The 12,860-nt window shown below is 35.0% G+C and overlaps 1 protein-coding gene across 1 annotated transcript; it reads left to right on the top strand.

Moving 5' to 3' along the window:
* The first annotated feature begins 7,776 nt into the window (after window positions 1-7,776).
* LOC114400254 (altered inheritance of mitochondria protein 32-like) lies at window positions 7,777-12,517 on the top strand. The gene is made up of 5 exons (XM_028362607.1): window positions 7,777-8,128; window positions 8,254-8,339; window positions 9,963-10,268; window positions 10,356-10,439; window positions 11,903-12,517. The coding sequence occupies exons 1-5, from the start codon at window positions 7,901-7,903 to the stop codon at window positions 12,252-12,254; spliced, it is 1,056 nt and encodes a 351-aa protein (XP_028218408.1). The 5' UTR covers window positions 7,777-7,900; the 3' UTR covers window positions 12,255-12,517.
* Window positions 12,518-12,860: the final 343 nt, after the last annotated feature.

Raw genomic sequence — 12,860 nt, 5'->3', positions numbered from 1 at the left:
AGCTTCTTATCCAAGGCACATTCTTAGTGGTGAAGCTCCTTCTTCCATGGCTTATTCCCCAGTGGATGGCGCCTCCTCTCACCTCTTATCCTTTGTCTTCCACTGCATCTCCATGGTGGAAAATCACCATTGAAGGACCTCATTTAAGCTCACAGATCCAGCCTCCATAGAAGCTCCACAAGCAAGCTTCCATCATTTTCGGTGCTACTAACGAAATGCTCTGTGAAGATTTTTTTGTTGGATTTCAAATAAAACAAACACCCTAAGGCATCTACATTTATTAGACCAAGTATGTGAAAGAATTACAGAAGAAATTCAACATGGGTGACGCATGAGAGATGAAGACTCTTATGCACCCCATTGCATACGTTGGGTTGGACGAGAAATCAACCAAGGTGGGTGGGACTCAATACAGCGCAATGTTTGGTTCACTACTCTATCTCACTATGTCCAAGCCTGATATCATGTTCAATGTTTCTCTATGTTCATGATTTCAAAAAGAACCAAGGGAAGTTCATCTAAATGTAGTCAAACATATGTTTAACAAGTGGCCTTAATAACTTAAGAGGGGGGTGGATTAAGTCTTAAAAATTTTCTGACTAACAAGATTTAATCCTTCTTTTTAAATGATATGTGATAGATTTAGAATGTAGAAGAAGAAGTAATCAATTAAACAATGTTCTTTAAATGTGCAAGACAAAGTAAATTGCAATATAATAAATGAGATAAGGAAAGAGAGAATTGCAAACTCGATTTATACTGGTTTGTCCACTTCCCATGTCTATGTCCAGTCCTCAAGTAACCCACTTGAGATTTTCCACTATCCTTGTAAATCCTTTACAATCTTTGAACACGCCTTGAGATCCCTCACCCTTGTGTTCGAGTTTCTCCCTCACCAAGAGACAAACAATCTCTTGATTACAACTGGGTTTTATAAGATGAACAAAATGATTTCTCTCTTTTAGAGCAGATGATACAACTTGAAGTTCCTAGAAGAATTCTCAATAATTTGCAAGAGTTTGGCCAAATATGTTTAGAGATGTTTTGAAAGTTAAGTTCTTTGAGAATTATTTTCATTTCGAAGTAAGGACACACATATATATAGGCCCATTGTGCTTGTTCAAAACAGTTTGAAGAGATGTGTCTTTTCAAAAGATTTTATGAAACTTTTTCACTGGTAATCGATTACATGACACTTGTAATCGATTACACAGTCATATCTTTGAAGGATTGTGACTTTTCAATAGTTTTTCTAAAATCTCTTCATTGGTAATCGATTACATGACTCTTGTAATCGATTACACAGATCAAAATTCAAATTACTTTGTGTCGTTGGTTCACTAGTTCAAAATTTTCAATATGTCATTTTCATAAACTCTGGTAATCGATTACCAGTTCAAAAAAAGATTTATGAGCTGATTTAACTTTAATAAAATAATTTTAACTGTAAAGATTTTAAGGCCAAACTATAGCAATCAAATTGAGATTCTTTTAACAAATTTACTAAGTCCTTATCTTAGATTTTCTTGATCTTGTTCTTTGACTTGATTCAATCTGTGCTCATCAAGTAAACTTTTGGCATCATCAAAACCAGCATGATATACATTCACAACATATATTCAAATATTTAATTGGAACTCCTAACCTTGGTCTTATGTTCAAAAGAAGATAAAGTTTCAGACTCACAAGCTATTACAATGTGGACTATGACGATGATAAAGTTGAAAGGAAAAGCAAAAGTGGAAGTTGTCACTTTATAGGTGGGAACTTAATAAATTGGATGCGCAAGAAGCAAGGCTCAACTGTATTATCCACTACTAAAGCAAAATATATGTCAGCAACAAGTTGTTGTGCTCAACTTCTGTAGATAAAGAATCAACTTGAAGATTGCAGTGTCTCTGGGAGTAAAATTCACATCTTATGTTACAATAGAGCTAAGTCTTTTGAAAAATCCAACATTGCATTCTAGAGAAAAACATATAGAAATTAAACATCACTTTATAAGAGATCATGTTCAGAATGGGATAGTGGACTTACAGTTTGTACCCACAGATGATCAACTTGTTGACATCTTTACAAAACCATTAACTGAAGAAAGGTTGATTTTGTTAATAAGTCAACTTGGAATGATCTCTATTAATGATTGATTTAATCTCTATATGTCATCCACTGTTGCATCCAAGGATATATCATCCATAGAACTTTAACACACACTCTCAACATTCAATATATGGATGACATATCATGCATTTTATATTTATATACAAAACGCAGTGTTTTCATAACGAAACACTGTAACACTTTATGCTAAGTCAATTTTGGAAAACAGGCCAAATGATTTTTTAAAAAAAACCCCACTATAAAGCCTTATTATGTTGAAACTCTTGCCATTACGCTATCTCTAAAACACTTCAACTTCTTCTTTGAGAATTCAAACCTTAGCTTTCAACTCTTTGCAATGGTCTTTGCAAACACCTTTGCTAATCACAACCATCCACACAGACAATGAGCCATCCATCCATGTAGAACACTTTTTCGACATTAAAGAACTCGAAAAAGTAGGTCAAAAGCTAAATGAAACTCTGTTGTTCTGTGGTGCTAAACACTTCTTCATTGAACTGCAAATCATTCATACTGAACTCATTTGAACCTTTTGTAGACATGTTGGGTTGTTAACAAGAAGATTATAACATTCAAGGTTTTGGGAGTGCATGTGGTGTTGTCCAGCAACACTATTACTAAGGCAATAGGTTGTTTGCATGAAGAAAGTACTTATCGGGAGGGCTGGGAGAAGAACTATGACTCTCATGTCACAAGAGCACTCTATCGGGAGAATGTTGACAAGGTTGGCAACCAGAAAATGATTGTGTACAACCTGATGTGTGAGAAAGAAAAAATATGGGCTAACATTCTGAACAAGAGTGTTCTTCACTAAGCAGGTACCAAAACAACCTCACCTGACCTCCACACGTTCGTATTATTACACTTGATGGAGAACCTCCCTTTTGACCTTCCACACACCATATACATCAACATGTTGAGGAACCTGAAGGGCTTAGGTGGTTTGAACGACATCTACTATGCAACCCTCATCAAAATGCTTTTGTGGGATCAATGAGTGTACCATGTTTTCAAAAGGATGGGCGAAGACTCTCAGCTCGCCCTAATCACCAAGGGCTTAGTTGTTGCTAAACAACAAAAGTTTAGCAAGACTAACCTGAAAGCTATAAAGGTTTCTTTAGAACAAAGTCTAAAGAAGGCTCCTTTGGTGGACCTGGACACTATGAATAAGAGGAAACAAAAAAGGCTAGCCAAGTCCATTATTGATGAAGACCAAGGTCTAAATAGGTTTGATATTTCAAGAAAGATTCAGAAGATCATGGTTGAGCAACCAAAAAAAAATCTAAAAAGGATGAAGAAGAAGTGGAGCTTCTTGCATGGGAGCAGAGGAAAAAAACATGTGACTATTTCATCTTCTCCTATGCATCCATCGCCCATGAGCTCAGTCCCACAAAGGTTGAAAGACCAAAGTGAGACTAATGAAAATGATGAGGGTCTAGTTCAAGTGCCTTGCAAAAGAGGAAAGCAGCTGCTCTAGTTTCCCCTACACCAAAAAGGGCTAAGAAGGTCTAACCAGTCTTTAAATTGCGGGTGTCCATCATCTCCTCTGCTATTCCAAGACGTATCAAGATGAGGATGACCAAGGCCAACCCAAAGATTAGGGATAAAGAATGGGCAATTTCATTTACTGGAAACAAGGAGGATTCAACCTCTTCACCATCAGATAGAGAGTCCATAGAGGATACTCCTATGTCTCCCCTCTGCAAACATGCACCATCCGCTCAACCACATCGACCTCCATCACCTTCTCATCTGGATAGATTAAGAAGGGTTGCTCCAAGGGAACCCCTAATAGAGGCTCAGAGGTTTCCTCTGGCATTCATTAATAGTAATCTTGCATTTGAGACCCCTTAATTTGAATCTTTATCTTCTGAACCAGTGGCAAGGGAAACCATAAATGTCCAAGCACCCGTCTGAATGCAACATGACTATGAGCACACTTTGTTTGAGGCCTTTAATGCTATACTTTTTAGAGATAGGAGAGCAACATGGAACAACCTAAGGCTAAACTTGAAGCTTAAGGAAAAGCTTGAAGAAGTTTAGGCTTTTACTTGCCTAACTCCTTTGAGTGGCATTTGTATTTGTTGTTATCTTGATTGATTCATCTTAGTACATTTGATATCTATTTTGCATTGTGCATCATCATAGTGTGTGTGAAGAAAATTTTCTAAGTTAAAAAAATTTCTTCAGAGGCAAAAACTTTATTTTAATCGATTATAGCCTTGTTGTAATTGATTACAAAAAGTTGTTTGGAGCTTGTAGAGTTAAGTCTCATATCGGTTTAATCGATTACCGGTATCTCCTAATCGATTACATTGTTGTTTGAGACAATGACTGATTTAGTTAGGAGTCTCTGCTTTAATCAATTACCAAGTGGATTAATTGATTACTTATCTCTTGTTCAAGTGTTCAGAGGTGAACAAGAACACTTTAATTAATTACTTAGGTCATATAATCGATTACATTATTCTTGAGTTGTTTTCCAGATGTTGGATGAACACTTTAATCGATTACTTAGATAATCTAATCAATTACATTATTCTTGAGTTATTTTCCAGATGTTGGATGAACACTTTAATCCATTACTTAGATAATCTAATCTATTACTTTGCTAAAATAATCGATTACCTTATAGATTTAATTAATTACAGATTATTATAATTGTTTTCTCTATAAATAACCAGCTTTTGTTCACATCTACACATCATGAGATCATTAGATAATACTCAATACATCTCGAAAATAACATCTTAGCCTCATAATGAGCAAGATTTTGTGCTTTCATTAGTGAATAGGAGAAGAGAAGAAAAGTGCTTTATAGTAACTCATAACTTCTTAATCGTTGAGTTATGAAGATCTTTTCTTGAAAGTGAGTTGTGTCTTTTGAGTAGAAGAAGACCACTGTCTCAATCCAGCAAGGTTTTTGTGGAAAGATTGGTCAGGTTGTATCTCTCCGACTTGGTTTTTCTTGTGTGTGGTTTTTACACTGTCTTTCTTTTTATACGTGATTTGCTTACAACATGCTAGAATATAGTTTTCTAGTTTGGGCTAAGAGTAGGGTTCTCTTAGGCTTATATTCACAAAGAACCTTAGTGTTTGATGCATAGTGGAATAAATAATTAGATTAGCTTCTTCAGAAATAGAGAGTGAACCAGTATAAAAGATTTTGTCTTTCTTCTCTTGTTCTAATCTTTTTTCTCTCATTCAAGGTTTAATCAACTTATTCAAGTTTTAAACATGTTTTTCACAAAGATTCAAGTTTTATGATTGTGAAAGAAAGAATCTTAATGAAGGATCATGTTTAAGGAAAGAGTGATAAAGTATTGATTACATTCGATTCATATTTATTTGTGATATGATCCATACAAAAGTTTTTTTGTAACTCTATTTTTTAAAAGTATATATTGTTTTGAAAACCAATTAACCGCCCTTCTTGGTTTATTGAGTTCCATCTTCTTTTTCGCTACCATCAAATGCCATAGTTAATCTTTCTCCTCCACAATGGACTCGTCCAATGCAACACAACTTTGTCAAGATGCCTTCTCATTGGCTCGCATATGAAATTCAGCAAGTTAAACCATCTACGGAGGTAAACCCCACTCAAGTATGGGGTAATTTTTAGAAGTGAAAGGATAAAAAGAGTTCTCAAGGAAACATCTCTTAGGATCTGTTAGCAAAACAACGAAGGGACCATTCATAAGAAGTGGATGCTCATTACCAAACTCTTACTAGTGCATCCAACTGATCTCAATCTTTCCTAATAAGATTGCTCATCCCTTGGCAAATTGCATGAACAAATGTACTTGAGAGATCAATTCATGGACTACCCTCATGGATATAACCTTAATGTTTCTATTAGCAACAAAGGCAAGCATGATCCCATAGCTTCGAGTCTAGCATCATGAGCAAATGTTTCAGTGAAATCTATACCTTCATGCTAGTTATAACCTTGAGCTACTAACCTAGATTATGTTGTTTCATCTAGAATGTTTCTAAACACCCATCTTATTCAAATGATACTCTTGGTTTTGGGCTTAGGGACTAGGGTCTAAACATCATTTTAGATAAACTGATGAAGCTTTTCTTCCATGGCGTGTTCTAATGCTTCATCTATAGTGTTAGACTATATCTCTGAGACAAAGGCATTAGACGCTTGATCTCTAAAAGATGATCTAGTTCTGACTCCTTCAGTTTGACTTCTTATGATCTGATCTTGAGGGTGATATGTGACAAACTTTTAGTCCTTCGTTTATGGTTGTTGTTCATATGAACCTTTAGTCTGTGGAAGAATCACTTCAAACTGTTTGACTTCATCTGTCTTGGGGTTATAAATGGACCAATCTACATATATGCAAAAATCATCCCCAAGATTTGATAGTCTCCTATCAGTCGTTAGTCCATCATTAAACTTAACATGGATTGATTTGTCAACAACTAAAGTCCTTGTGTTAAAAACTACATAGGCTTTAGATGTATCAGAATATCCAAGAAAGATCCCCTTGTCTACCTTAGAGTCAAATAACAAAGATTATGCTGTTTTGTCATATAACATTAGGGGAGGAAGAAGAAACATATCTCACAAGTCACGACACATGTATAGACTTACTATCCTAGTCCTTGTAGAAAATAAGTTCATGAAAAAATGATATGTTTAAGGGAGAATAAAAACAATTATGTCTGAGATGCTTTAAGTTAAACAATGAGTTTAGTTGGCGAGTCTCCAATTTAATTTTAACCACACATTTGATTCAAACGTGTCTTTCTCAAATTGGAGACTCTCTAATGATGTGTATTTAATTTAACCCTAATTTTAAGCTATAAATAGATAAAAAGTTCAAAGATTTTTTTCATCAGTGTAGTTTAATGTTTTTTTTCATTTTTGTTCTTGTAATTTTTATTTCTTATTTTAGTCCTCGCACAATGCATTTTTTATCCTTAAAGTGAAGCTTTAAACAATGAAACAAATATTTAAACCAAATCGTGGCTCCGATAAAAAGTTGTTGGTCAAGACGTCCACATTTGAAATATAAAAAAAATGTTTTATAAGCTATTTTATGAATTTAATCTAAAGTGTGATTTATGGATTTCAAATTGTAACGTGATAAATTTATTAGTTTTTATAATAATTATTTTTAAAATCTTATTTATGATAACCTTTTATTATTTTTTAAGACATATAATTAATTAAAAATGTAAAAGAAATTTATATTAATAGTGTATGGAAATTTAATGTTTTTATTTATCAATAAACAATTAAAAGTAAATGAAATAATACTTCATTATAAAAAATTTAAAATATTATTTAAATAAATAAAAAGACTCTAATTATGTATTTATAGTTCTCATACATAATGTAATAAATTTAGTTATTTTAATGTAAGATTTCGAATTCGAATAAATGAATCGATAAAAAAATATAACAATAATTATTAATAAAATCACAGTTTAAGTAAAATGATTAATGATATAATTATTATTAATGTAACGTGTCTTTAATCTGTCCTTAGAACTAATATAATAATAATTCTACAAAAATTAAGTCAAATACTTTTTACATTTTTAGTTTAATTAATTCATAATTAATGCAATAAGAAACAGAACATGTCACGTTCAATATCACGAAAGTCTAAACCCTTGGCGCATTGCGCACCCTCTTCGCTCCCATTATATCTGACGAATCACCGCCAAAAGGTGTGTAGTTTAAGTGTGAATCCCTTTCCCTCTCTACTCTTCTTTCACTTTCCATTTCCATTTCCATTTTTTCTGGTTCACTTTCTCGATGGCCTCCGAGAACCCCACCGCCGACGACGCCGTCAACGGCTTCAATCGGCCGGAAATGTTCTCGGAAAACCTCGCCGGCACCGTCGACGCCTACGACCGCCACGTGTTCCTCTGCTACAAGAGTCACCTGTCCTGGCCCCCGCGCATCGAGGCCTCCGACGCCGATCCCTTCCCCAAGCGCGTCGCCGCCACCTTCAAAGCCCGCAAGAACGACTTGCCCCTCAAGGTCCGCCCCTTCGTTCATTCCTTCTTGTTTTTCGACGAATAGAAAATTAGAGTATGGATGGTTTCTATGTTTGGTTGCGATTTTTCGCTACGATCTGTGGTTGACTTCGGTGTTTGACTTTGCAGACGAAAATCACCGTGTGCGAGGTGCGTGAGGAGGCTGGCTTCCTCGACGGTGACGTGTTGATTTTCCCCGACATGATCAAATACAGGTGAATTGGAGAATCTATTATTATTGTATATTGAAGTTTGAACTGAAGTTGAACGTCGATTATAGCGTTTAGTTCCGTGAGTTAGGTAAAGCTCAGCTTGAATTTAGCTGAAATTTAAGCTCCTAAGAGTTAAGTTATCCTTCTTTTGAGTATGTTGCATGCAACGCAAGGAAGATTTTCTGAATTTAGAAACTTTGTGAATTGTATGTGGAACGTTAGAACTGTGTGGATTTTCTTGTTTGTGACTGACGGTTTAAATCAGCGGTGGAGGGAGCTAGGTCAACAAGTTTCTGTGCAAATGGTTCAAAACATTTATTATATTATTACAATTCAAATATTTAATATAATTCATAGTTGTTAATAGTGCCAACTATTAGCGCTATTGAGGAATTGCAGAGCGCTAGGAGCTTGTTACAAAAATTGAGTAGTGTTGCAGTTTGAAGTAACAAATACCATGGCTGTAATTGTAGGCAAAATCGTGGAAAATCATGGTTGGATCAGGTTCTATTGGAGTGCGTAGTAGAATACATATTTTAACTCTGAACTGATGAAACAGTGTCCTTTAGGTCTGTTTTGGGGGGCAATTCTAGATTTTGCCCCCTTTGAGTCACAATTGAAACCATATTTTTACTTTTTCAGTCACTTGTGTGCATTCTGTTTATGGAGTAGCACCCACTGTTCTCCTTTGTGACGAATCCCCAACCTTCCCCAACCTCTATTCTCCATAGTTTTTGGCCATCCCTGACATCTGTGGCCATTTTCTGGCAAACTTGTCACTGTTTCTGGCCAACTGTAACCTTTGATGCCTTGTTCTGTTCTATCCCTTCTTTGTTCAATTGTTCTGTGATTTAATCCCACTAAAACAGGTCTTTTATTCAAGGTTTTGTGCTCTCTTCTAAGTTTTATACTTTTTCTTAAAATTCTAATTGGTAAGAATAGTGACCACTGGCCATCCCACTACCTGCCATAGCATTTCAATGTCTGGCGCTCTGCACTGCTATTTGGGACTGACCACTACAATATGATTATAATTATTGTACTGCAGCTTTAATAACAAGTGTAGGAAAATATTTTTGCTACAGTGTGAATCCTAATGTAGTTTCTCCGTGTGCTAATGATTTCCTTTGCTAGCGTAAGGGAGTGTTAAGGTTGTATTATGCAACTTAAAGGGATTTCCAATAGTGTGTCCCTGCAGGGGGTCTTCCCCCTTCCCAACTACGAATAAGATCGAGAGGAGCCCGAAAGCCCCCAAAAACCAAGAACGAAAATGGAAGCCTTTCGATTCACTCCCATTTTCTTCAGTGATGCCATTCCTTTGTGCATAGGTGGAAGTTCTAAACTTGCTTTAACTGGTATTTAGTTGAAGTGATGAGGTAATAAATTTGGTCTTTATTGATGAATGAGGGTTTTTTGGGTTTTAATTTTATGTATTCAGATTTTTCTATTGTTTTTGAGGCCCTTTTCTTTTGTTCTTTAATTTGAAGGGGTTTGGAGGAATCAAACGTTGATGAGATAATAAATTTGGTGTTTATTGATGAATGAGGGTTTTTTGGGTTTTAATTTTATGTATTCAGATTTTTCTGTTGTTTTTGAGGCCCTTTTCTTTTGTTCTTTAATTTGAAGGGGTTTGGAGGAATCAAATGTTGATAGCTTTTTCGAAGATGTTTTGGTGAATGGTAAACCATGGACTGCTGGAGTTCCGGAGGTGTTTAGTGGTTCACATGTTTATGTGTGTGCTCATGGAAGTCGTGACGTGAGATGTGGTGTTTGTGGGCCAGTTCTCATCAAGAAGCTGAATGAGGAAATTGAGCTTCGATGCTTGAAGGATCAGATATCTGTTACTGCTTGTTCTCATATTGGTGGGCATAAGTATGCTGGGAATGTAATCATATACTGCCCAGGTGCAGATGGAAAAATTATGGGTCACTGGTAAGATATTTGACTGGCAAAGTTGAATCTTCTTATTTTGAAAGAATTCAGTACTGTTTAATTGTAGTGGATAATAATTATTTACAGGTATGGCTATGTTACTCCTAACGATGTTTCTGATTTATTGGACCAACATATTGCAAAGGGAGAGGTCATCAAACGACTTTTGAGGTTGGTATTTTTGTGGTCATGAATTTTGTATCTTTTAATCAAATGTTAATTTGAAAGATATATTGTTTCTTTTGACAAAAAGAAACATTTATAATTTGATTTTTAAAATTTTAAAAGTATTCTACTGTAAGCTGCCGTACTATGTTGTAGATCGATATCAAGAATCACTGTTTTGTTACACACACATGTACATGCAAGAACAATTGTTTTGAGGAGTGTTTGTGTAGGTAGTTAGAGACTGCCTCACACTTATTACCTATTTTTGCTCTTGCCTTTGGATGATCATCAAATTTTGTAGGTGTACATATTTGTTTTTCTCTCATCTGTCCATTATCCTGGTTTAAACAAGTTCTATTGCTGAAATACTTGAGCTCACTGGGTGGAAATTTTTAAAAGAGGAATGCATCTTTAGTTTGATTATGACCATTGTTTTTAATGTGAAGTTATTGCATCATGGATTTTCTTCTTCGAAAGATGAAATACAACAATCATATCTGTCTATTGGCATCTGCTGTTTATTGTTGTCAAACACACCTGATATTGAATGGAGTACAGAGAAAGTGTTGTGCTGATGTCACAACTATTTTTTAATGCCATGATTTTTTGTGTCGTGCTGATGGAACCAATTGGGACCTTTCCTCGTTTACTGCAAATAATATCATGTTACTCTAAGAAAGAGTTATCGCTAACATTTGAAAAAGGTTCAAGGATTATGCATGATTAGTTCTCAAGCTTGATATATATATTAATCCAAGTCTTCAATTCACATTTTTGTTATCTCGGTCTTCAAGTAAATTGGCATTTTCTTGAGTATATCTTATAAGATAATGAGAACAGCAGTTGGATATCTTCTCATGAAATAGTATACGCAACCGAATTACATTTCAGCCCTGCTATTAAGCCTATACAGGCATCTATTTCTGAATAATGCAGCATGTGCCTTCATTCATTTGTCATGTGCCTTCATTCTCATCCATCTATCAGAATTTTGCCTTATGTTCTTCCTTTTCTAATGGTTCTGTCTGATGGAATTTGTTTCCTTTGTTATCTGCCCTTGTTTTTCAATTCAAAGTAATCAAAGGAGAACAATATTTGGTTGTTTTATTAAGCAACGTATCATCTTTGATACTGTTCAGCTGCTTAATGTGATCATTGCATGTTATTTTTTTTTCTTAAAGTAGGACATTCCAATAAGCATTCAAAGATTAAGTTAAAAATTGATGCTCTATAAACCTCACGAGGTACATTCAAAAACCACAACTTACCAGGAAAAGACACTAAGGTAAAACACGGGCCAGTTTGTTTATTTCCCTAGGAGTATGATTGAGAGTAAAACTGGAATTTATGTTATGATTGACAATCCTCCAAGATCAGCATCAACTCTGGAAATTCTGTATCAAGGATTAACATTTTCTTTCCTCATAATGAAGGGATATTAGCTAAACTTTATTAAATTGTTACAGGGGCCAAATGGGAACATCTGTTGCAGAAGATAAGGGAGCAGATGACCAGAAAGTTGCTAATGGAGAGGATACCAGCAAGGGCAAGACTAATCATGTTGAAAGTGACAATCTGAGCAACAAAGAAAACATGGGTGGTTGTTGCCAAGGTGTTAATGGGGTTTCTTGTTGCAGAAGTGCAAGTGTTGAGCAAAACAACGAGATTGAAGAAACACCTGAAGCACAAAAGAAGGGTAGCAAAATCTGTTCTAATTGGCCTCAATTGCAGCAGCGTGATATTCTCACAGCTGTTGGTGTGCTTGGAGCTGTAGCAGTTGTTGCTGTGGTTTACAAACTTTACAGAAGGGCAGGGTAGTTTACTCTCTAAAACATGTTACGAGTTGCTTGGGCGTTTATTAGCCCGATATATTTTTTTTTGTCGAGGTTGCATAAATTCAGGAAACAATCACGAAAACTACTATTACGAAGTCATACATAGACACTTCCGCATGTTGCATGGAAGGATAGTTAAAGTCTAGCAACAGATGTAGTGATGAAAACTTTATCATCTTTATGAAGCATACAGAATTATGTTTATGCTGCTGAATGTTCCATTATGATGTGTTTCTTAACTTTTTCTACTGGTATTCAATTAAGAATTTAATTTTAACACATTGTCATGTAAAGAATTTTATGAAAATAATTATTATAAAGTATAATGATTTTAAATGATACGACTATCCAAGATTGCTTGACAGGAATTGTAAGTATATTCTAATTATATTCTATTACTAACAATTTATCCAACAACATAACATAGTGCACCATTTTTGTCAACACATATTTTTCCTTTGTGTTAATGATTTGTTTATTTGAATTGTGAGAAATTTGTGCAATGTCAAAAAAGAAAAGGGTATAATGTATTGCATATATTTGCTCTATGATTTAGATAGCAATAGACGTTTACCTATGTTTAAGACAT

The sequence above is a fragment of the Glycine soja genome, chromosome 19 (assembly GCF_004193775.1).
Source record: "Glycine soja cultivar W05 chromosome 19, ASM419377v2, whole genome shotgun sequence".
NCBI classification, from domain to species: domain Eukaryota; kingdom Viridiplantae; phylum Streptophyta; class Magnoliopsida; order Fabales; family Fabaceae; genus Glycine; species Glycine soja.
Note: the sequence above shows the minus strand (reverse complement) of the source record. Positions and strands in the feature narration are given on the sequence as shown.

Coding starts and splice junctions, on each gene's coding strand:
- LOC114400254 (XM_028362607.1), top strand. CDS start 7,901: ATGGCCTCCGAGAACCCCACCGCCGACGACGCCGTCAACGGCTTCAAT. Junction 8,340..9,962: donor CCCGACATGATCAAATACAG/GTGAATTGGAGA, acceptor TTTAATTTGAAG/GGGTTTGGAGGAATCAAATG. Junction 10,269..10,355: donor GGAAAAATTATGGGTCACTG/GTAAGATATTTG, acceptor AATTATTTACAG/GTATGGCTATGTTACTCCTA.